Here is a 23848-nt window from a genome sequence, read left to right as displayed (position 1 = left end):
ACTTGTTGATAAGTCCAAGTGCTGAGAGCTGCCCCGCAGGCACACTTCAAGTCTGTGTGGGTAAAGGGGCAGGCACAACGCAGAAGAAAAACCATCAACTCTGTCCAAGCGTCTCCTCGAGTGGGCCATTCACTTAGAGCTGGAAACAGAAAATAAAGGCTTGTGGTCTGATTCCACTCCTGTGTTCCTCTTACATTTTCTGCAAAAGGAAAAGCCTATTCAGTCTCCAAAGAGGGCCTTTCCGCACTTGTTTGTGTTGAATGTGTTCCATATATTAATATATCTATGTGTGTGTGTGTGTGTGTGTGCGTGTGTGTGTGTCGTAGCGCCCTTCCATCAGAGTCCACCACCCCCCCATGTGCTGCTACGTTGCTATGCCAGTGAGTAGATGGCGTTGACAGGCGACGTGGCCTCAGAGCTCTCGTTGCCCTCCGTCTCATCCTTGTCTTTCTTGACGGTGTACTGTCCTATGAAGGAGCCGTCCTCGTTGAACTGTCCGTCCCCTCCCTCTCCGTAGTCCACCAGGCTGTCGTCACTCTCCTTCACGACCCCGTCCAGAGACGTCTGGCTGCCGGCCAGGGGCTTGTTGTCCTCGTCACTGCTGCAAGAGGGAAAACTAAATTAGAATGTGACACAGTGTCCCGCATGGGGGGCCGGACCCTCTCCGCCCCATTCCGCACAGGTTACGAAGGGGGAAAGTGACAGATTAAGGGGATCGCAGGTAAAGAAATATTGTTAATTCCATATTTTTTCAGCTTTTCTATTGACAACTCTTGTTGAACTGACTGAATGTGCAGTTCACTTTGGCCTTGTTGTCGGGCTAAAATGTTTATTTGTATGATTAATAAATCATACCATACCTATTGTTCTTAAAGGATAAATTTGAATATTTTCAAATCCATATTAATATACTGAGTAAAATACCTCTGTATTAATTCCTGCGAACAATACTTTAAGATTTAGGTTACTTGATGGCAAGTTTAGTTATGAGAGAAAATGCTTTCTTATATTCAACCAAAGCTAATATGAGGCTTGAGCAATCTGGGTTAGCCAATTGGAGCGAATTTCCTGTTCCTGGTACTAGTGTGCAGGTGATGAAATGTTGATGTTAAAAAGCATTTGCATCCTATCTTTTCATCTGAATAAATGATTAATCTGGCATTGGTGAAGCAGACACCTTTTGAAAAACAATATGAGATATGTTACTGCTGAAATCTTCATTTGCCTCACCTAACTTTTAGAAGGCATTTTTATAAAGATAGATGACAAAAATCCAAACCTATTCTTTAACAACAAAGCTGCAATAGCAGGTTTAAAGAAGGAACTTGTGGATCTGAAGTTAAGAGTCGATTTTTCAGAACACTATACATTATTTGCCTTAAGGTTAAAAAAGCAACCCTGTATCCTGAAAATTCTGTGTATGTAACAGTCATATGTTTTATAGGAAATGTAACTCTGCCTGGAGTTCTTTATCTACTTCTATGTAACTTAATCCGCAAATGTATCACTGGCAACATATTTCATTGGTTTAAATGTTTTCCCTATAGCTTTAATCCTTCCCCAAACAATACAATATTCGGGAAGCAGGACGTAAACTCAAAGCCCTGTGCTTGAATTATCAGACAACTGACAACTTTATCTCTAAGCTTTTTTACCAGTGAACTCCTACCAGTGAAAATATTTCAGGCAGCAATTACATTTCCTCCAAAACATGTCTCGCAAAGCAAAAAGGTAATAAACATACATTATTTTGTAGGACACAGGGCTGATCAGAAGAGAGCAATACCTTCCTCAAAAATTCAAATATGACATATTGCATACACATGCTAAATGGTGGCCATATTCTGACATGAGCTTTAAGCGTGAAAGCCCTGTTGCACCTCATAAGTGGAGCATGGCTGCATGGCTCCACACGTTTCTTTTAAGGGGGAAGAACACTTCATGCACAGGGAGAGAGAGCTACAGACTAGCATTAGCATTGGCTCTCTTGTCTCAGAACAAGGCAGTAGCATAACAGCAAGAAATGCATTCGAAGGATGCAGAAGTGAGATACTTTCGATGGGCCTCCACTTCTGTGCTCATGTCTGTGCATCGCATTTCAACATTATCAAACATTTTTGACATTTTCACATATCCTAGGAGAGGACATCATCTCCACTGTAGCGACTCAGAATCATCATGCTACATGCTGAAACACTTTCAGAAACCATACGTGTTATTCCTCAAGAACAAATCAACCATACAATGAACCGTGGCAAAATCACATGATCATCAGCATACAGCTCTCTCCTGCAGAGCTTCTTGCAAAACGTTTCACTTTCTCTCAGGTCTATAGCAGAAACGCAGCAACAGTTTGGCTAGTCTAGAATATCTTTGTTTGGCCTTAAAACTTTTTATCTGCTCTGGCAGTATGTTAAAGAGTCAGTTCACCCAAATGACAAAAGCAGCTGTATTTACTGACAAGAGACGGTGAGCTCTAAACATAAGGTACTTTTTGTTAAGTTTGGATAAACCAACTCTTTAAGCTTCCTTGTCTTTTCAGCATAACTATGATCATTAACATTTATCAAGTAGGTTTTGTTGCATTATTCTAAATTAATTGTAATGCTGACGGACAACGCTGTCCAGCTGTTTACTAGCTTGTTAAATATGAACATGGACGATGGGGTACTTGTTTAAAAACCCTTCAAAGTCTCTGTGGTTCAATGTCCTTGGAGTCCACCAGTGACACAGAAACATTCTGAAACTACATATCTAACGGTTCATTTAATAAACCTGAGCCTTTTTCAAAGGAGAGGTTTCAAATAACCTTCCTTACATGACAAAACGTAAACATGCCCATGTGCAGCGTTCCTGAAAGCGCGTAAAAATGACACCGATGACACTGCCCTTAGTATTTTTCTACAGCAACTTAACTTGAGAGATTCACATTAGGAACTGTTGTATTCCAAAAATAGGAAACCAAGCTTTCAAATGCTGTAATTCGATGGATACAATTTATAAAGAGTAAAAGGCTCTAACAGACATCAATCGATTTAAAATGCACTGCAAATAAGGAATAGAGCATTAATCAGGACATACTGATACAGGAGACTCTCCCTTCATTACCTTTCCAGAGACCCTTGGCTTTGGACCAATGAGGAAAATAAATCCAACAGAGACATAGGACACAGACATAAAGTGGGGTGGGTAGAACAGAAAGACAGACAGGCATGAGACAGATGGATAAAAAGACATACTCAAACACACTCTGAATTAAACGCAGATAACTTAATACATTTAAATCATCATAATCCTATTGACACAAAACAAATAGAGGTTTGATCTTTGAATAAATATATATTCTAGATCTTTTTATCATTGTCTAAGCAGAGCATGTGTCGGGCCAGCTTGTTAGGACTTGGGTCTTTTTGTCATAGTTTTGGTTATCATTTCTATTAGTTAAAGAATAAATACACTCAAGTCACTGATGACTGCTATATAAGGACACGGGGACTTCAATATAATGAAGTTGGGCAGGGCAAGAAAGGCCAGCAATCAGACAGACACATTGCTACAATGCTCATGTCTGTTTGCTTAATGGCCAACTACAAAAATAAAGTAAAACAGTTTGTATTATAAAACGCTTATAATGTTTTATTTTTGTCCTGTACTGTAAAACTACTGAAGATCCTGTGAAAGAAGACAGAACGCAACACAAGATGGATCCAAGTCTATTTTCATTTCTATTTTTGGGATCCTTGAAGTGTTTGTTCTGTCATTCCTCCTCAAAGTCTTCAATTTGTTTTTGCTGTCTAAATCAGTTCCTTAAGGGTGTCAAATTGTGCCAAACCTATATCCTCCTGCCCCATTGCCCTTAAATGTCAGCTGGTGGAGGAAAAACAATGCAAATAACCTCTAGACAGCAGAGAAATATGAGTTAGTGCATGTAAGCTGGAACAAAGAAGGTGCAAGACAAGCTGCTCACTCCCAAACAGAAAAGAAATGTCCCAGGAGAGTGAACATTTCCTCAAACCCTGTCTGCTGTTCAAACTGGTTTACACTATGAGCAGCAACACAGCACGCATCATTACCTGTTGGCTAAAATAAATAAAATAGCAACATGCTTCTCCAATACTCATCAACACTTGTATTATAGATAGATAGATAGATAGATAGATAGATAGATAGATAGATAGATAGATAGATAGATAGATAGATAGATAGATAGATAGATAGATAGATAGATAGATAGATAGATAGATAGATAGATAGATAGATAGATAGATAGATAGATAGATAGATAGATAGATAGATAGATAGATAGATAGATAGATAGATAAATAGATAGATGGATCAGGTCTGATGAATAGGTTGGAGTGGATAGAGAGTGGCTGACTATTGGATTGATAGTTTGACACCCATAGAGAAACTACCTTCAGCTGCTTTAAAAATGAATGCAAGCCAGTTGGATAGATGACATCGCTGACGTCATCAATAAAAAACTGTGTACTCTCTGCAGACTCAGCAAAGAGCCAGCACCATGTATACCAGGCCTGACCCCCTCCCCCCACCCCCCCAAACAAGCTAGACCTTATCCAACCTTTGTTGTCCCCCAGCTCAAAGGGGGAATACCTGCTCGCCCCCACATGCACAGGCCAAAGAGTTACCGTGCTGCAAAACCAATGTACCTGTTCTCGTTTTCGTTTTCGTTCCTGTCATGGACAGATGACCCATTTCAGCGTGAGGGAGAGAGAGGGACCACACGTAAAGACACGGGGGAGACAGCAGGAGAGAGAGGGAGGGATTGAGGAGGAGGAGGAGGAGGAATACACTCCACAACATGCATGCAGGGAAACACTTTCATGCCCACACACACAACAAACACGCAAACACATAAGCACAGATACACCCGCACAGGGATACACACACACACACACACACACACACAAACACACAAATCCACAGAGCTGTGTGGACTTGAGGGGTTAGCACCAGGAGTCAAAGGGGAATCATGACCCTTACTGTAATAGTAGGATATTAATGTTAATAACACTCGTTGTTATTGATTAAAAAAAATAAAACTAGCTCTCATTCACTTCAGATGGATTAATCACACAGTATTATGCACAGCACCTCTCAGGTAATAACACATGCTGATTGAAATGTTTTTCTCTCATATAAAGTAATCTGTTTAATTAGAATGCCATCAGATGCGCAGCTGTGTCGACCAAAGACTATAATTTGACACATTTATTTTACACCAAAGCTCACATTTTAATATCAACTGTGCACTATTTGAGAAAAGCATGACATTTCTAGCATAGTTAGTACATGCCATAAGGTGTATTTTAAGATGTGGAGGGAAGTCAGATTTAAGATGGCCGACATTACGCTGGGTAAAATGTTCAAACTCTCATCATTTTGGAACCATGCAATGTAATACAACATTTAATATGTCATTTCCAAGTGGATATGCCCAATCATTTGGTGACATTTTTGAGATCACCAGTGTTTGAGGAAACATATTTAGGTCAAGGTCAAGGTGAAAATTTACCAGTTTTGTACATAAATGCGAACTGTTGCCAGGTGGTGGCGCTACAGCAAATCTCTTAGGGTTACCAAAATCAACGTGGTTGGTCCTGTACCTGTCAGGAATGTGAACCAGTGTAGCAACTTGAATTAAAGGTTCCAAACTGAAAGGCAGATCATCGATCACGTGGGCTTGCCTTGTGACCTCGGAAACTCAAACAGTTTGAATGGGAATCATGTCGAATTTTCTGTGAACATTCATGACAGGTACAGGACAAACCACATTGATTTTGATAACCCCAAGTTTTGGTTTACTAAAACATTTACTAAATGTTTCCTCAAACACTGGTGATCTAAAAAGTGTCACCAAATGATTGGACATATCCACTTTAGTTGGAAATTACATCTTAAATGTTTTATTACATTGCATGGTTCCAAACTTATGAGAGTTTGAACATTCTACCCAAGCGGAATGTCGGCCATCTTGGATTTGGCGTCTCACGGCCGTCACGGGCAAAATCTGACTTCCCTCCACATCTTTAAATACACCTTATGGCATGTACTAACTATGTTAGAAATGTCATGCTTTTCTTAAAAAGTGCACAAATGTTATGCTTATCCGCTGTACTAACATAATCAAATACAGTATGCATGTAGTGCTTTGGATATGTCTAACATAAATAGCCTGAATACTATAAAAGACAGAGTCAGGATTTATATTGTTGTGGTTTCATCAATATGATCATAGGTCCTGCATGTCTACAAGGTGTAAGTGCCACTCTCACACAGGATTAGTTAGAAGATGTACACTTAGAAAAGCAAGTTAAATTCAATGTTTAGTCAGATTGGAGCCACAGAGATCAGTGGGACCTAGAAGGAGCAAAAGACACATCACTTACCAACAGACACTCTACACAATAATTCTACAGTATATACAGTACATCTGCACATGATTCAAATATAGCCAAAGTCAGGCAGTTGACAACCTAATCCATTACTACAATTTTTCAACCACAAAACAGCACTACCCTTTCAAAGGATTTACAAGAAGCCACTGGTGTAAGTCGCTAGCAGCTTGATTCTACTTACTGGTAATCAAATGATCCATCCTGGTCTTTCTGATCTACTGGGTCCAAAGGGAGATCCTTTTTGTCACGGACTGAGGAGAGAAGAAGAAATGTAAATGTTTTGCCATTTTGCTAAGAAGTCCACTGATGTCACAGTTGGATTTGAAACATCAAACCCTACTTATGTTGAGGGGCTCTTGCCGTTACATTGACGTTAACATACCTCTTTTAGTCCTTATCTGGTCATTCAGTTGCATATATTTGTCTTCAGCCTTAATTAAACATACTGTATATTCACTACTTTGTGTTAAGTTATATGATAGTTAAGAATGTTAAATGTAGTATGCAATTGAACACAGCACACATTTGAGACTTTTTTAGGTTTTTAGTAACAATTGTAAACTCTTGGGGTTGGGTTTGTAAGACTTGTCAGTGTGTGTGTGTGTAAACTCCTCGCATTAGTCTTTTCTGTACGTCACTATAATGTTATAATCGTAATTTAACTTAGTTCATTGCTGGCTGTTAGTACTTCACTTAAAAAGCATCACAGTTAGACACCCACCTAGATATTTTGTGATACCAGTCACACAACCACGACCTGGACATTAAAGAAACTGCATAAACATTAAAACGATTCTAATTGCTGTTGTTCCAGCCATTCGTATACATTGATTTATATAGGCCTAGCTCAGCATAACAGTTAAATTAAGACTTTTGAATTTTTATATGAGCAAGAAAGATACAGTTGCATTCTCTTTAAATGCCTTGTCCTGGTATTAATTGCTTCATTCATTGTTGTTCATTCTTGCACCCTCTTTGGACAAAAGCAGTAGTCTTTTTACTACGCCAGCTGTTGTTCCTGGGTGAGCGGAACCATGACAAAGGCATAAAGAAAAAATATATAAAAATAGCGTTCTTTGTACTGATGGTCTCGTTTGCTGTTACATGTCATTTATGATCATCAGAGGATAAAAGAGACAATTGAGATTTTTTTTTTATTTCCCCGTAGCACCTTTAAAAGAAAAAACAAGTACTAGCATTGCAATAGTCCTACCCCATACACCTTGTACATTCAAGTTTATGAATGTCAACATTTCCTATCAGTCACCAACTGCAATTGTACAACAGCATTTAGCACAGGCTACAATCTCTTGAAACGGATGTGAGTGTAAAACAAATCTTGATGATAAATAACAAAAACCTAGATATCATATAAAATGTAACAGATCATACTAAAGTAAAGTAATACCATTACAAAAACCACTTCAAATGAAACCACTGTTTACATGTGTTTAGAAGAGACGACAGGGACTGACACAGTCACCTACTGCTGTGTTTTTTAAAGACTCATCCAATCAGACGATTTAACCTTATGTCTGTCATTACTAACATGGCAAGATAATATCTGGGTCTATCTATACATTCAGTAAACAGAGTCAATTCCCTTTCATGTTGTTCAATTAAACACTCCTTTTTTTCTGTGTACATTAGATGTAGATTATTATTTAAAATACTAAATATTCCCACACTGTTGTTGTTCCAATCCAAGCAGATACCTCTTAGCCTTTTTGCTAGAGGGCTGTGTGAGGCTTACATTGGTCCCCAAACAGGGGTCATAAAGCTTGAGTGAGGCCTTACCTGGGTATTTGCCCCCACGACTCCTCTTGATGAAGCAGACAATGAGGAGGATCAGTATGATCAGGGCGATGGCACACATCAGACCAATGAACCAGCCCTGAGTGGCTATGTCTACCTGGTCTATGTAGGCTACACACACACACACACACACACACACACACACACAGGACAGGAGAGAAGAAAAGAGGGAAAACACAGTGAGGGGGTTTTTGGATCAGCCGACCAGCTCTCATGAGCCTTCAGCACAATACAACACCTTACGACCAAATGTTGTTACACGCCCCAAGCTTAGACCCAGCACCATGCTGGACAAAGGATCCCATCAAGAACAACAGGCGTGGGTCTGATGTTTTCATTACACAGCCACAGTGACATTACACAGCACAATTACTGATATATTTAAATTATTTGGTCTTTTGGTATTTAAGAGTAAACTATTAAACATTCAGAGCACAAAATCTCAAATGTGTTAAAAAAATGTATCTCATAAATAAACATTTGTGTCCGATTTAAAATCCTGGAGAATATTCTGGCTAAGAAAACATTATGTTGCCGTTTTAGACAAATATCACTGACAGTTATTTCTAACACCAATATGTTTATGCAGCTCACACCGTTTTCCATTTACAGGGTTCCAGATCAAATCCAGTTATGTTACTGCTTTCTCCAATAGAATTCTCCAAAGGTTCAACACATCATATTTTTGACACTCATTCAATTCCCATTGTGTCACTTGCTCTTAAATCTTGTTCTGTTTTTAACAAAATGAACACGTTATTTCCTAAACTATTGACCTTAAGATTGATTAAAAACAAAAACAAAAAGAAAACACATGTAACTAAGATAGGGTCAGAAAAATCACCTAAAGTGTCTGCAAAGTCTTTAAAGCAACACTATGCAACATTTCGGTTTGGTGTGCATTGGTACCCCAAGTTCCATCTCTCAAAAAGTTAATTTCTTACCTCCACTCATACAGTGGAGACTAAGTTGAAGTTTGAATCCTCCAAGTACAGACGGGTGAATTGTCTATCTTGACTGACTTGAGTTTTCCTTTGCATGCATGATATTAAAGGAGAAGTAAGTAATATGGTCCTTTTAGCTAACTTCCTGTCAGTGACTGCAGTTACCAGTCCCCTCCCATGTCCCTACATCCACACCACATGAACGAGCAGCCGTCTTTGTCGGATAGTTCCGCGATGGAGAGCAGAAAGTCATCGTTCACAAGCACAGAGACCCGCCTCTTTATAGCGCTCTGTCTCCTGATTGGAAAAAAAACGAGCGGGAAACAAAAAATTTTGACTAGCAATTACTGCAAAGCTGAACGACTGGGAGACCTGTGTTATGAACTGTGCTTGCTGTTTAAGTGATGTATGAATATAGAGAGATTTAACACGTACAGTACATCAACAAAAAAAATCACTTACTTCTCCTTTAATAGAACAAAGCATAGTAACTCACCCAGCTTTAGCCTGAGTGGCTGTAGATACTACTGACTGACACAGAGCAGCCCACCTGACTGGAACCTTGGTCCCCCCCTGGCCAGGTGGGACTCACCTGCTTTGGTCTTAAAGGTGACAGATTTGCTGCTGACGCTGTTGAGCTCATGGGAGTAAACCCTCAGGTGGTACTTGGCGCCCTCGATCAGATCCGCCACTGTAATTGGTGGCTGCTGTTTCAGCGTTACAACTTTCACCGTCTTGTCGCCTTGGAGACACAAGAAAGGGGGCCAATCACACTCCGGGGGGTGTGACCTTCATTTCACTGCAACGACTGTCCTTACTAGCAAAGGTCAGGACAGCACACAATGCTTTTCTCTGAGTGACAGCAGGGTTACTGCAGTGAATTAACACTATGAACAATGCAGTGCCCATCCCCATCATTACATATAGTCAATGAGAAACGAGGCACAAAGAGTAAGGGCTTCCTTCAGGCAAAACCACTACAATATGGATATCCAAGTCTCACACAATTGAACTAGCCCCATAAGGTAGAACTTAAACCCATTGAGACCATTGCATAACTTTCTATGTTCTTGAATAACATCAGGGACTAATGTGGCAAAGCATTGTTCACACAGGCCTGCATGAAGTCAAAACAGAAACCATGACAACAAGCTTCATCTTTCCAGTGTAAAGATGTGTTGGTCAGGACATGGCTGAGCTACAGTATGAGCGCCACACTGAGGCTGCAGTGACAACATGCTACATGCTATTGACCTTTTCACAGGGATGATGTCATCCAACACAAGTCATTCCGAAGCCATGCTATTTATACCAGTCTTTACACCAGCCAAACAAAATATCTAACACAAGAGAAGACATGCCTTTCATATATAGTTTCCATAAATAAAAACAAGATAACCTGATTACAATTACCATGACGTTCGATTATGTCTACTTTGATATACTACCTCTATATGTTCCACTGCAGTACTTGGTGTTTCAAGAAATCTATTGACTCACCATTTATCTGGTGAAAAAAGTTGAATTCTCAAAATGTACTGTATATACAATTTTGTTTTTGTAAATTCTCAAGTAAAAGCCAGCATTCAAATAATGACAAAGTCTTAATGGAAGGCGGGATACAAACATTGAGAAGGGTTAGAATTGCATGTACTCGAAAAGTCACATGCTAGAATCAGCATAATGTACATTTCCTCTCAGCTGCTCTAAGTGTCTCTTTGAAGCATGAATAATATCATTATTCATTCATATGAACAGCACAGCAGAAAGAGGAGGGGTTATGAACTCTGAGCTTTTGGGGGGAGTTGAATGGGAGACATATGTACGAGCAAGTTTGTGGGAATGTACTTTTCCTGAAATTACACAGATAACCGTTTGCATCATCAGCAAAGAGAACAAGTAAATAAACAGGGAATCGTAATACTATAAAATTGTGTGCACACTAAAATATGTATTTATAAAAAGGGAAGTAAGTAAAGGCCTTTCTGTTATATTAAGTATGTTTCAAATAAAGCACAAGTATCTCTTTATTTGAGGTAAAGGGTTGGGGGGGAGCCTGTCACTCTTTGTTAAAGTCAGATCCTTTAGTCTTGACCTCGAGGACAGGGGCTACAGCATGTGTGAGTGGTGGAGAACATTAGATCATTCTGCTCTTCCCCCTCCCATTCCCCCTCTCTTTCAGACATCATTAAGAATTAAAGCATCTACAGCCTCCCTTCTTTCCATCCTCCATCAATCCCACACTATTGAATTGTATTACCAGACAGCTTAGAAGACTTTCCATTCTCAACCAGCGCTGGGATTTCAAAACAGGAGGGATGATGTGTTAATAAAAGCAAGCTTAAACATTGACCTATAACAGCCAATCCAAGGCAAAAGCAAGTGATTATGGAAGCCCAAGCAGTGACACATTCAAACAGCAAGCCAAACACAACGCTGGTTCAACGAGAGCCATTCAAAGCCAGGCAGCGTGTTAGAGAGAAGCCATGGTGAGTTGTGATAATGATGAACATATCAAGACAAAGGAGAGAAAGAAAGAGTGCCAGAGAGAAAGACAGACACAGAGACTGTGCTATGTTTTACCTTCTGCTTTTTAAACAAAGTTCAAAGTGAGACATCAGCTGTTAGGCGCAAATATCACAACCTCAATAGAAAGGCTGATAGAAGTACAAGCTGCTGCTGCTCTGCACATATGTTCTGTTCTATCTAAAAACACAACACCATGTCCTCGTGTTCCCTGTCTTCTTCATGACTGTTGACCTGAATGCTCTAGTCTTGCTTTGTTCAAACGTCTGATTATTATTTTGTTACTTGCTTGTCTTTTCAACAAATAGTTATCCATTTGAGTTCTCCATTAAGTTTCTTTCTGGGATTCAGTAAGACAAGAACATACGTCAGTAAATGGTATTGTAATCGCAATCAAAATGTCAATGCTAACAGGAGTTCATTTCATTCTTTGGCAGAAGGGAAACTATAAAGTTAAGCCATACAACTACATAATGGGGATTTCTTCAAATAAAGATTAAACCAAACAGTATTCGTACCAGTGCATTTTAAGAAAGTGTGCAAGGCTGCTGTTGTCAAAATGTCAAACGTCTATTATAATAATCCCCAACATGTAACACCTTAGATAAGCTAAGGTTTCTTTGAAAAGACAAACTAATCTAGTCTTTGTTTGTCAACAACAGGCTTAAATCACACACATATGTGTGGCCAGGGAGATGGGACGCTACTCTTTGAACTTAGTATCACCATGAATATATCACATCTCTGGTTGTTTGACTCTGAGCTTTAGATCTAGCTCAAGCTGGGCTTGGTCTGGGTTCTTACTGTCCAGTGTGAACTCTAGCACAAACTCGCTGCTGCCGGCCGAGAAGTTGTGTCGCCAGCTGACGATAGCGTAGTTACTGTTAGGCTCCACCGTCAGATTCCAGATCTCCAGCCCAGAGGCCACTACACACAGGGGGGTCAGGGGTAAAGGGGCACAGGTCAGGGGCAAGGGCAGAGAGGGCACAGTTACATCAACCACTTACACCCATTCACAGTGCTAGCACTTAAGGAGGCTTCTTACAAGAATGATCCTTCTGATCCCAATCATGGTCCACCCAAAGCCAGAAGCAAATTCAATGTGTTCGTAGACAACAGCAATCATCCACAAGGAAATGACTTACTTTTGGTTTTGAGTAGACTCCAACCAAGGAACATCCTGTACTCAGCCAATTTCACAATGTTCAATCAAAACAATAACTCAGATCAATAGTACTCATCTGAGAACTTGAACAAATGTATCAACATCCATTTTAACCAAAAAAAGTTTGGATTCTCACTTCCCGACCAGGACTTTAGTTGCTGGCTACATCCCAATACTCTGAAGTAATTCCCCCACTGTTTGTACAGTAGGTACAGCACAGTCTATCAGAATGCAGCCCCTGATGTACTTTTCCTGTTTCGTCAGGAGGGAGAAGGCAATTGTCTTTTGATATCCATGAAGTGCCATTCATGGTCAACAACAACAACTCTATGAAATACTGTATTAAAAAAAGCCCAATGGGACCACAGCATGTACCCAACACATTGTGTTCAGTGCGCTTGGTGGTGCGCAGTACTGGAGCTGTGGTGGAGGCCTGGGTTGTAGTTGATGAAGCAGTAGTAGTAGGAGTAGGAGTAGTAGTAGAAGTGGGAGTTGTCTCAGTGGAAGACGTAGAGGTACTAATGGTGGTAGGAGCGATGGTAGTAGGAGAAGGAGCGAGAGGCGGAGGAGTAGGAGAGAAAGCTGAGCCCAACGAGCCGTCGGTTTGCTCAACTACAGAGGAGGAGGGGGGAGAGAACACAGGGTTAAACACAACAGCAAAGCGCTAACACACACACGCACACACACACACACACAAGGAAGTCCCAACTTAGCACTCTGCATAGCACACTGTCAGTGAGGCTGACTTCATCCCTGTTGCGACCCCCCCTCCCCCACACACACACACACACACTTCATGGTTGTTCTGAAGAGACTTGGATGCCACTGCCACCCAGAGGATAAATGCAGATATTACAACATGACGTGTGTGTGTGTGTGTGTGTGTGTGTGTGTGTGTATGTGTGTGTGTGTGTGTGTGTGTGTGTGTGTGTGTGTGTGTGTGTGTGTGTGTGTGTGTGTGTGTGTGTGTGTGTGTGTGTGTATTTGGAGAAGATGCAAATGAGTAGGCATTTTAGTTTAAGAGCTAAGGTTTGGAAAAATACTAATATATATAATTAGGTCCCTGATTTTAATGTCATAATTATTACAGTATTGTTGCTGCATTCAAAGGGTCTCTCTACTGGTTCTAGACGTAAACGACTATTAACTTATAATGGAGAGTATTTCTCAACCGTATAAAAATAGTTGCATATTACGTAAAAAGACTTCAAACTGACTTAAATTAGGTTTACAATCTGTTTCTTTATGGAGGGTGATTTCTGAAAAGCCACTTTAAGCATTGTTCCTCTCTGGTATTGAGCTAAGGTTACTCATTTAATAAATGCACAGCCCTCCTCCACATCTCTTTCACAGATATATCACTGAGGTGAAAATACAGCACAGTGTTAAATCTCATTTTGTGTCTGTCATTACGGTAGAAATTGCATTGGCAGTCTTTATAAGCAGCCTAACTGTTGTTACTCCTTCTTTTTTAAATCATTAAGCATTTCAAGCTAAGCTCATTATCTGTGTTATATTCTTTTCTGAAATGTAGATTTCGGTTATTTGAAGGGCTTGCTAGACATGTCAGAGCAGTTGTTGCAGTAGTCGTGAGCTAGGGGCTTGGTACCAGACCTATTCCTCTTCAGAACCAACCTATGTGTTAATAAAGTCAGAGTATTGGAAACTGCCAGGAACTGAAAGATGACAATCAATTATTGTTCTGGGTTTTTAGTCTGCTTACTTATCATTCTGTTAGATGGTAACTATAATTGTATCTATATCTTGAATGGCTCCTAGTATACAACATTATAAAATGATTTATTGAACGAGTTTGACGTCTTCTATTAAACAAACTGGTTTTTAGAGAGAAAGATATATTCCTCAAAAGCAGGTATTGACAAATGTTGATTTTGTGACACCATGACAAAAGCAGCAAAATCCTTTTCTAAAGATCCCATTCTCATCGTACCTTGAAGTTGAGGTCATCACCAGCCAGGGAGGGGTCCTAGTACTGATGCCCCAAACCCCAGACATTTCCCTTTTAAACCACCACCACAGCAAACCCCAGCCAGACAGCATGCTTTGCTTATATATCAGGCAGGATGCCCACCCAGCATGGCCTCTTAACTACCATGCAAAGGAAATACAAAGTAAATATGTGATGATAGAAACATGGGGCATGGTCGGGGTCCATTGCAGCCCAGTTTCAGGCCCACGCTTTCAAGTCACCTTACCTGTAATCCCCAGTATACTGTATACACTGTAGTACTGACCAAGTGAACACAAGCAATGGATACAGGTGGCAAGAGTGTGACATGACTTTTGAAAAAGCTTAGCATATATATGAGTGATATGAGTGTGCAAGCTGACTGCCCCATTGTACAGCCCCCAGCAGCACACTCATCTAGTGGCATCAATCATCAAAATGTTTCCCCTCTTTCTTGACATTGTGATGTTGCCGTGCAGCTCCACCCATCACACACACACACACACACACACACACACACACACACACACACACACACACACACACACACACACACACACACACACACACACACACACACACTCCAGAAACAGCAGCATCATCATGACTTTTGAATCCAGTGACAATGACTGGAGCAATACACAAGACTGACAGCAGGAGGCAGCAGTGATACTGTGAGTTATCGTTCTACAGCAGCAATGGGTCCTGATCGTCAAGAAGCGTCTAGTAGAATAGTTATTAGACCAAATATTGATCATGTGTGCAATAAGTCTCTGATATGTGTATAATGTTCAATGAACCTGGCTGTGTATTCAGTCGACTGAACGTGGGAATCATTAAGGGAACTAACGGTTTGTAAAGCCAATGATGACAGGAGCGTGTTGACTGGGATTCTACTGTCATCGACCACACACAGCCATACAAGATCGGCTTGATACACAGAGGAGAGATGGAGGGATGAGGAGAGGCACACAGGTGGAGGAAAAAAGAAAGAGAAATAAACAGCAAAGACAGCAGTTCAGTCCAGAGGCAAAAACAGAGGACTGCACTAACAGCTTGAGAGTTTTTTGTCTGTTTTATAACTTTATAAATTTAATCATTAAGGGTTTTGACAGTTGCTAAAAAAAGAGCTAGAAAAACATTCTGTATTCACTAGATATGTTATAACAGGCATGTATCATCATCTTTGACATTTTAAGATGAGTTTAAACTCATCTTAAATTCCAAGCAATGGATTAATCATATACAAAAATAAACGTATGGATCTGAGATGATGCTAGATAACTCGCTGCTTGAAGACCGCAGTGCATTAATGTGGTGACGTAGGGACGAGCGAGGGGACTGCTAACTGCAGTAACTGACAGGAAGTTAGCTAAAAGAACCATTCCGCTTACAGCACCTTTAAAAGCATTGAAACTCTATGTGGCGATAGCAGGATTTGGAGTGCAGACTTTGTCCTCAAGCTTTTATTGCCAACGATAACAAATTTATAAAGCCACTTTCATAGATTCAACTCTATGCGGACCTGCTTGATCATGTGAAATATCTGGCCATAGATGTGCCACACAAATGTCTTGTATATGTGATGTGTGTTAAGGGTTCAAGTAATGATAATTGACTGACTATGCAAATTACAACTTAATGAAGGAAATCCATGTTTTATTTAATACGAGCACTGGAAGCCCTCCCTCCACCATACAAGGTTGTAATATCCAAGCCCAAAGGAGTTCTGCGTAGTTTAGATACTCCCTCTCCCTATCCTGCCGATGTGTCCTGCAGGGGGGCGCTAGAACTGCATTTTACTGGACAAGACAATGAAGGTGGACTGCGCTGCTGCTTTGTGTTAGGACAAACAGATAAAGGGATACATATGGAGGATATGGGGGTGAGGGAAGGCCACAGGCAGACACACTGTGCTTCATTCCCCAGTACCTAGACCTGTAGCATCAGTGACGTTTTCTGCCAATGAAAAGAGAAGGGAAGACAGGAGGACATGTGAGAAAAAGACAGAGAAGGACAACAAGAAACGGACAGGAGTGTCTAAAAGGTTGGTTCAACACGGCTAGACAACACTTACCTTAAGGTTTTCTAATTGTAGGTTAAGCTTTTGTTTAAAAAGAGGAGCGCGGGAAGGAGTGTGTGTCACAATGTTGGTGTGCTAATAGTGTCATTCATCAGATAAAGAGCAGCTGTTTCTCTGATTCCCTCACAAAGAGGCCTGTGTTGCTACAGGCCTACAACCTCTATCTCTCTCTCTCTCTCTCTCACACACACACACACACACACACACACACACACACACACACACACACACACACACACACACACACACACACACACACACACACACACAGGTTCCAGTGATTCACGAAACCAGAATCTTACAGCTAATTGATTATATATTTTAGGTAAGCCATAGGTCAATTCAAGGTTGATTGGTGTAGTGAAGTGTGTGAAAGGAACGGAAGGCTAGCATTCTCCTATGGTCGTATCTGTCTGTGTCACTCTACCTTACCCTAAAGACACAAACATTTAAAAAGAACTCACATATATATTAGCCGCGTTTCCACCGCAGGAACTAGTTCCAGGAACTAAGAACCTTTGCAGGAACTCTGTGTGTTTCCACCGCAGTAACCAGGGTCTAAACCATACTTCCTGGAACCTTGATTAACCCAGAAAAAGATCCTGCTCGGGGATGGTATTTTAGAATGGTTCAGGAATCTTTTGGGGCGGGACTGCAGTGCTGAAGAGTTCTGATTGGTCAAGTTGCCTGCTCGCAATCGTTTCAACCGCCATGTTTAAAACTCCGCTTCTGCCATCATCTCATTTCCTGGATTGGATTGAATCCATTTGCGTTGATTTAAAACGGCAGCGATGCAACTCTTCAGCTCAGGAGTTTAGCCTTGTATTTTTTATTCTTTTTTTTTCGCCGGACAGCTGCGGTCCTCTGCGTGGTTGGTTGTACAGAGAAATAATCTTTAGCAACACTAATCAGCTCACCAGTCTCCTCTTTTTCTTTTTTTCCATCAGACGTGCGCTTTTCTATGCAAAAATTGATAAAGAAATTATCTGTTGATCCCCCGATTATGTGCAATCAGGCACACTGATTCCTTAGAAACTCAACATTAATTAAATGTATCATAAAATGACATGCAGTGAAGATACTGTCACTGCTTCTCCATACGTCATCGGCCTGATATGTATAACCTTCCCGGGACTTCAGACCCCGGTGGAAACACAGACAACACACAGGATCCTGGAAGAGGAGTTCCTGGAACTAGAAGTCCCTGGGACTTTTCGGTGGAAACGGGGATATTGTTTCATTAAAAACAAAAGGAACAGTCATTTTTTGAACTGTATTTTTGACCGACATTAAACAGGAAGTAATAATCAATTGTATCTTTTCAAGGTATTTTTTTAACATTAAAAAAATATACAGTATATTGTTGCCTTATCCTTATTTCTTAAAAGTAGCTAAAACATCCTGTAAGAAAAATGGTGGACAGCTATTAAATACTAATTACTAATACTAAGAGTACCTAATTTGCCATTGAAATCAAATAATCACTTTAGTATACTGGGTGCATTGTAATCGTCTGTTCCCATGAACGTGTTTGCATTTCAGAAGATTTTAAATCCTCAACGAGAATATTTCTGGAAGCAATGAATAACATTAACATTTTTTAGTTAAAGCAAATGGTAAAATGTTGAAACAATCACCTTCATTGGCGAAGTGTGGGGACTCCACAGCAACAACCTCCCCTGTTCCCATCTGGGTGAGTGCAGACAGGAAGAATCTGTAGTGTGTGGATCTGTCCGGCAGGCGCAGCCTAAACTCTGTCACATTAGGACGGAAGGTCTCCAGCTGCACACGCCCTGATTTGGAGTCGTTGACTACACACCGTCAACAGGAGTATGAGATGGGAAAAACACTGATTGGTTGAGTTTGTTATCACAATCATTTACCAAATCATCTGTAGACAGAATAGTTGTTACCTTAAACCTTCACCTTCAAGGACATCCATTAAATCCTGCTTCTTTGACCTACTAAACTTTTGCAATGACGTGGCTGGTTACAGAACAGGCATTTGCCCTGCATTCCAATCCCCATACTTTCTGCTATTTAGTATGGCAGAAAAAAGTTTTAGGATGTCCCAATTCTTGTGGTTGGATTTAGTATGCTTAAAAATACCCGTATGTCTACTACTACATCCGTCCGAAATTTCTTTTGTTGAAATCAGCATGCTATTTGGCTGATTCTGACCCACAATCCAGTGCGCACCGGAAGTGACGTCACATCAACGGCGCCCCCGTCAGAAAACAACCAGGGATAAGACGGATATAAAAGCAGGACGCAAGATTAAGGCCCAATGTTATGATAAAAAAATTGCGATTTGTAGCGCTGCCTTAGAGTGTACCTTCATTGTAACTCCCAAATAAGGGGTTAAGACAATGACGATAAAGTGGTTTGGTTCAAGCCTGCACAAAGTAGCATTCCAAGTGATAACAGCCATGAAACAAAGCAAACACAGAAATCCTAAGACATACTGATTAGCAAATCACTGCTCAGTAGAAGAACTAAAAAGGATTCACAAACAAACACACACACACACACACACACACACACACACACACACACACACACACACACGAAATGTAGAAGCTGACCTGTAAAGTATTTTAACTGGTATCCAATCAAGATGCCGTTGGGCTCCTGGGGTTTGTCCCATTCCAGGTGGATTGCGTCAAAACCTCTACGGTTAATCCTGAACATCTTTGGAACATCCGGCACTACAAACACAATCACACAAAATATACATTATTGTACTAAACACACATAAAAAAACATGTATAGAGAATAAAAAAGAAAGGCATCTCAGATTTCAGAGAAAGAAAGAAGACCAAATTAGATGTATTCTTCTCAAGCTGCTTTCCTCGTGGCCATAATATGGGCCATTACAAGACAGTGCCTTCGTTAACACTTGGTTATTCTATCCCAATCTTCCACTACAGCCTTTTGCCTTAAATCTGGATTTGTCTTGGCTCCAGTATCAAGGATGACAAAGGCGGCAGCAAAAAGTACCCACATACTGGATTCAAAAACGTCATTTTAGAATTGCATGTGTTCTGTCATGGACACCTTTGTATTTCTTCTTCAAAATAAAAAGTGTGGGGGCACCCTTAGCTCAGTTGGTAGGGCGTCCCCCCCATGGGCCTCGGCCAGCAGTGGACCCGGGTTCGATTCCAGCCCGCGGTCATTCTCTGCATGTCACTCCCCTCTCTGCCCCATTTCAACTCTGTCTCTACACTATCAATAAAGCATAAAAATGCCAAAAAATATCTTTAAAAAAATTTAAATTAAATAAAAAGTGTGTTTGGGTCAGAATCCCATATGACACTGGTGAATCCGCTACCATTGGCTCAGAACACTTTAGTATAAATCCATTGAGATGTGTGAGTGTGTTCTGGATGTAATGTGTTGGTATGCTCACCTCCCTCCTTGGTGGTGAACTCCACTGTGTTACTGGGTGGGCCCTCGAAGCGGCTGTTGGCCACCACCATGAACATGTTGTATTTAGAGTAGGGCACCAGGTCACTGAGCATGCCAGAGGGCTCGGACGCCACGCTGTAGAACCCTTTGGTCTTCTTCTCCTTACTGACCAGCAGACCTGGGACCAGACTGGACTCACGCCAGTAGTACAGCTAGTGGTGAGAAATGGGGTTTCATGGGTTAGGAAGTGAAGAGGAGGACATTAAAACAAGAGAGAGATTGAAAAACTGAGAAGGTATTTAAAGGTGCACTATGTAACTTTAGCTGTGTCCGAGAAGTGGCATTTTTCTAAGATATATTATATTTATATTATATATATATATTTTCTCACAGGAAAATTGGATCCCTGGAACACTGTTTGAAGTTAGAAAGTGTCTTGAAAAGTAACTGTTTCACTGTTGTTGTTGTTGTTTACAGCAGCAGGGCCCACAGTGTTGTTCACAAAGATATTCTACTCTAACGTTCGGCTACAGGTGCCTTAAAATAATTTAATCTTTGTTTTAATTATGATGATTAAATTACTCATTACTGAGAATGTCATGTAGAGAAAATACGTTTTGTAAACTAACTTCAGGCTCTGCAAATGCTAGCAAAGCCCCCTCCCCCTAAAACTACATAGAGCACCTTTAAGGAGGGTTTTTTTTCGTCCAACTCTGAAGTGTGTTGTCATTATAAAAAGACAGCGGTCTCACTCTGTACTCCTTGAGCTCTCCCTGGATAGAGCTCCTGTCCACGGCTTTCCAGTGGAGGTTGGCTTTGGTGCTGTCCACCTTTGCTACTCTCAGGTCAGTGGGAGCGTGGGTGGGCTCTGGACACGGGGAAGAAGAACAACAGTGTATGTGTGAATAGTCAAACAGGCTTCGGGGGTCATTCTCACAGAAGTGTCCTTGTTGCACACTTCACTGATTGCACTGATCGCTCAACATCAACGTAAAATGACTCATTGATGACATTGTGAGGAACGTAGCTTTGTACAGCCAGAATCGAAATAAATAATAAATAGAATCAAACCTCAATATCTATCAATCTTAGTCCAAAAATCAATGTTTGTATTGGCTTTCAATGACACGGGCTTAGGCTGCGTTCCAAATCGCATACTCTTTATTTTATTTTATATTCTACATGTTCTTTTAATAAATACTCTTTTTTATTTGACTTAGTCCTGAAATATACCTGGTGTGCATGTACTTACTGTCCTCTCCAGAGTATCCCACAACCACATTGGACTCAGGTCCTGTTCCAAAGTCATTCTTGGCCTGGATTTTCATCTCATAAGACACAAAGGTTTGTGTGTTTTGGACCACATATTTGGACTCCATGGTGGTCACATTGTTCCACTCCTCCTCCACATCCTTCTGTCTCCACCACACCTTGTATTGCAGGTTGGGACCATTTCTCTCCAGATCAAGCAGAGGCTGAAAAAAACAGAAAGATCACTGTCACAGATGGGAAACAATACAATCAACACCTGTAATGGCATAACATAGGAGTTACACACACACACACACACACACACACACACACACACACACACACACACACACACACACACACAGACACACACAGTTGTACTGGAGGAATGTATTTCAGTTTATTTATTTATTTATTTATTTGTTTATTTAACAGGGACAATGCACAGCACATAAGCAGTACCAGATTTAGCTATAAGCTAATTTTCATCTGTAGTCCCTGGACAGGAAACAGAGTAATACATCTCTGTCAAAAAGGGAAACCTAAGTATAAAAACAATAACACACAATTTCACAACAGTAAAACATAACACAATACGACATTAAAATCACAACATTAAGACACCACAACAACAACATCACAACAGTAAGACACCAAGACAACAGGACATCACAACATTAAGAAAACAATCTATGGATGATGGGTGCATGCTTGGGTTGATTTCAGCCATGATTTCATTTTACTTTTAAAACCAGCAAAGGTGTTCCACTCTCTTATCTCAATTGGTATTGAGTTCCAAGATTTAGTGGCTCTCACTGAAAATACAGACATGCCAAACTCAGTGGACCTGTGCTGTACTACACAGTCCCCTCTGTTAGACGTTCTAGTTACCCTATTGTCTGTGCGCAGTGACACAAACTCCTTTAATGGAGGAGCAGCCAAATCTTTCATTATTTTATACACTAAACATACATCCGCAAAAAATACAAAACTTTCAAAGGTCATGAGATTGTGTCTTTGAATTATGTTACAGTGGTGATATCTTAGTGGCTTTTTGTCCAGTGCTTTGAGTGTCTGTTTGTAAAGTGTTTGCAGTGGAGCAAGTGTTTGCAGTGGAGCAAGTGTTGTTTTTCCAGTTCAACAATACATTTTATGTCAAGTCAGTCTCATCAATTATTGGTATTATTGGAAAATAATTTCTGAGATTAACATCCCATTAAAATGTGAGCAGGCAGAGTTGCATAGTAAGGCATATTTCTGAGTCATGTTTAGATAATGTATTAGAAATCAGTCCTTTTTTCCCAAATGTTATTTACCGTGCCTTTTCTCTGAGCTCTATTCTAGAGTGACTTTTAGATTTTTTATTTAATTTTATAATGATTTTACTGAACTACCTTCAGATAAGATTTGATTTTCAAATTTCAACAATAACAATACAGGACTACAGTTTTGCCAACAATGTATAATGTGTTACAGTCACTGCATTTGTTCATGCCTTACCTCCCAAGAGATCTCCATATTGTCCTTCTTGGAGCCCCATCCTCTCAGACCTCTGGGGATGGCATCTGGGGCTGGTTGGAACAGAACAACAACGCACGTACGTCAAACCACATTCACTCAAACAAACCTAAAGCGTCTGCAGCACATATAGATTTATGAGCTGAAGCTTTCTGCAATATGTGCTCTGCTGCTCACTCTAAAGGACTCGTACAGCAATGTGACTAAAGGTTCAGAGCAAGTCTTAAAAACCCACACATTTTCAGTTAGTTAATGCTTATTAGGCATTAACTAACTGTTAATTGTTCAGTTAATTATATTTAAGCATTAACTTAGCAGTTATTAACGGTTAATTAAAGCTTTGTTAATACTTATTTGGCACTAACTAAGCATTACTAACAGTGAATGAATGTACCGTTATTGTACAGTGTTACCCTACATGGATATGGAAAAACATGTTGACTTGATTGTTCATCTTATAACAGACACGTGTGATGAGAAGGTGAGAGTGTGTTGTTCCCTCCTCACCAGCTCCACTGGTCTTGTAGCGAGGGGAGGGCTTGCTGGGCTCACTCTGCCCCACTGTGTTGATGGAGATCACTCTGAACTGGTAGTGGACGAAGGGGGCCAGCTGCAGGATGACTGAGTTCAGGTCTCCAGGGTAAGAGGACAGGTTCTGCCAGCGGCCCGGTTCCCAGTGGTCCTCCTCAAACTGCACCAGGAACTCTGCACAGACACACAGGGACAGAGTTAAAGGCAGGGAGTCATCCC

General features: G+C 40.6%; 1 protein-coding gene across 1 annotated transcript in view; it reads right to left on the bottom strand.

Moving 5' to 3' along the window:
- Positions 1-372: 372 nt before the first annotated feature.
- Positions 373-23848, bottom strand: part of nfasca (neurofascin homolog (chicken) a) — a gene marked incomplete at both ends in the record, with an annotated part of 43232 nt that continues 19756 nt past the window's right edge. The window contains 15 exons of the mRNA XM_080026102.1: positions 373-601; positions 6601-6670; positions 7141-7176; positions 8217-8345; positions 9771-9920; positions 12509-12631; positions 13245-13481; positions 16771-16797; positions 18559-18732; positions 19507-19629; positions 20331-20541; positions 21082-21197; positions 21582-21804; positions 23081-23151; positions 23606-23803. Coding sequence (XP_079882228.1) covers positions 373-601; positions 6601-6670; positions 7141-7176; positions 8217-8345; positions 9771-9920; positions 12509-12631; positions 13245-13481; positions 16771-16797; positions 18559-18732; positions 19507-19629; positions 20331-20541; positions 21082-21197; positions 21582-21804; positions 23081-23151; positions 23606-23803 — 2117 coding nt within the window. The remainder of the gene's footprint in view (positions 602-6600; positions 6671-7140; positions 7177-8216; positions 8346-9770; positions 9921-12508; positions 12632-13244; positions 13482-16770; positions 16798-18558; positions 18733-19506; positions 19630-20330; positions 20542-21081; positions 21198-21581; positions 21805-23080; positions 23152-23605; positions 23804-23848) is intronic.

Source organism: Ammodytes marinus, assembly GCF_949987685.1.
Source record: "Ammodytes marinus genome assembly, chromosome: 4".
NCBI classification, from domain to species: domain Eukaryota; kingdom Metazoa; phylum Chordata; class Actinopteri; order Uranoscopiformes; family Ammodytidae; genus Ammodytes; species Ammodytes marinus.
This window is presented reverse-complemented; position numbering and strand designations above follow the sequence as displayed.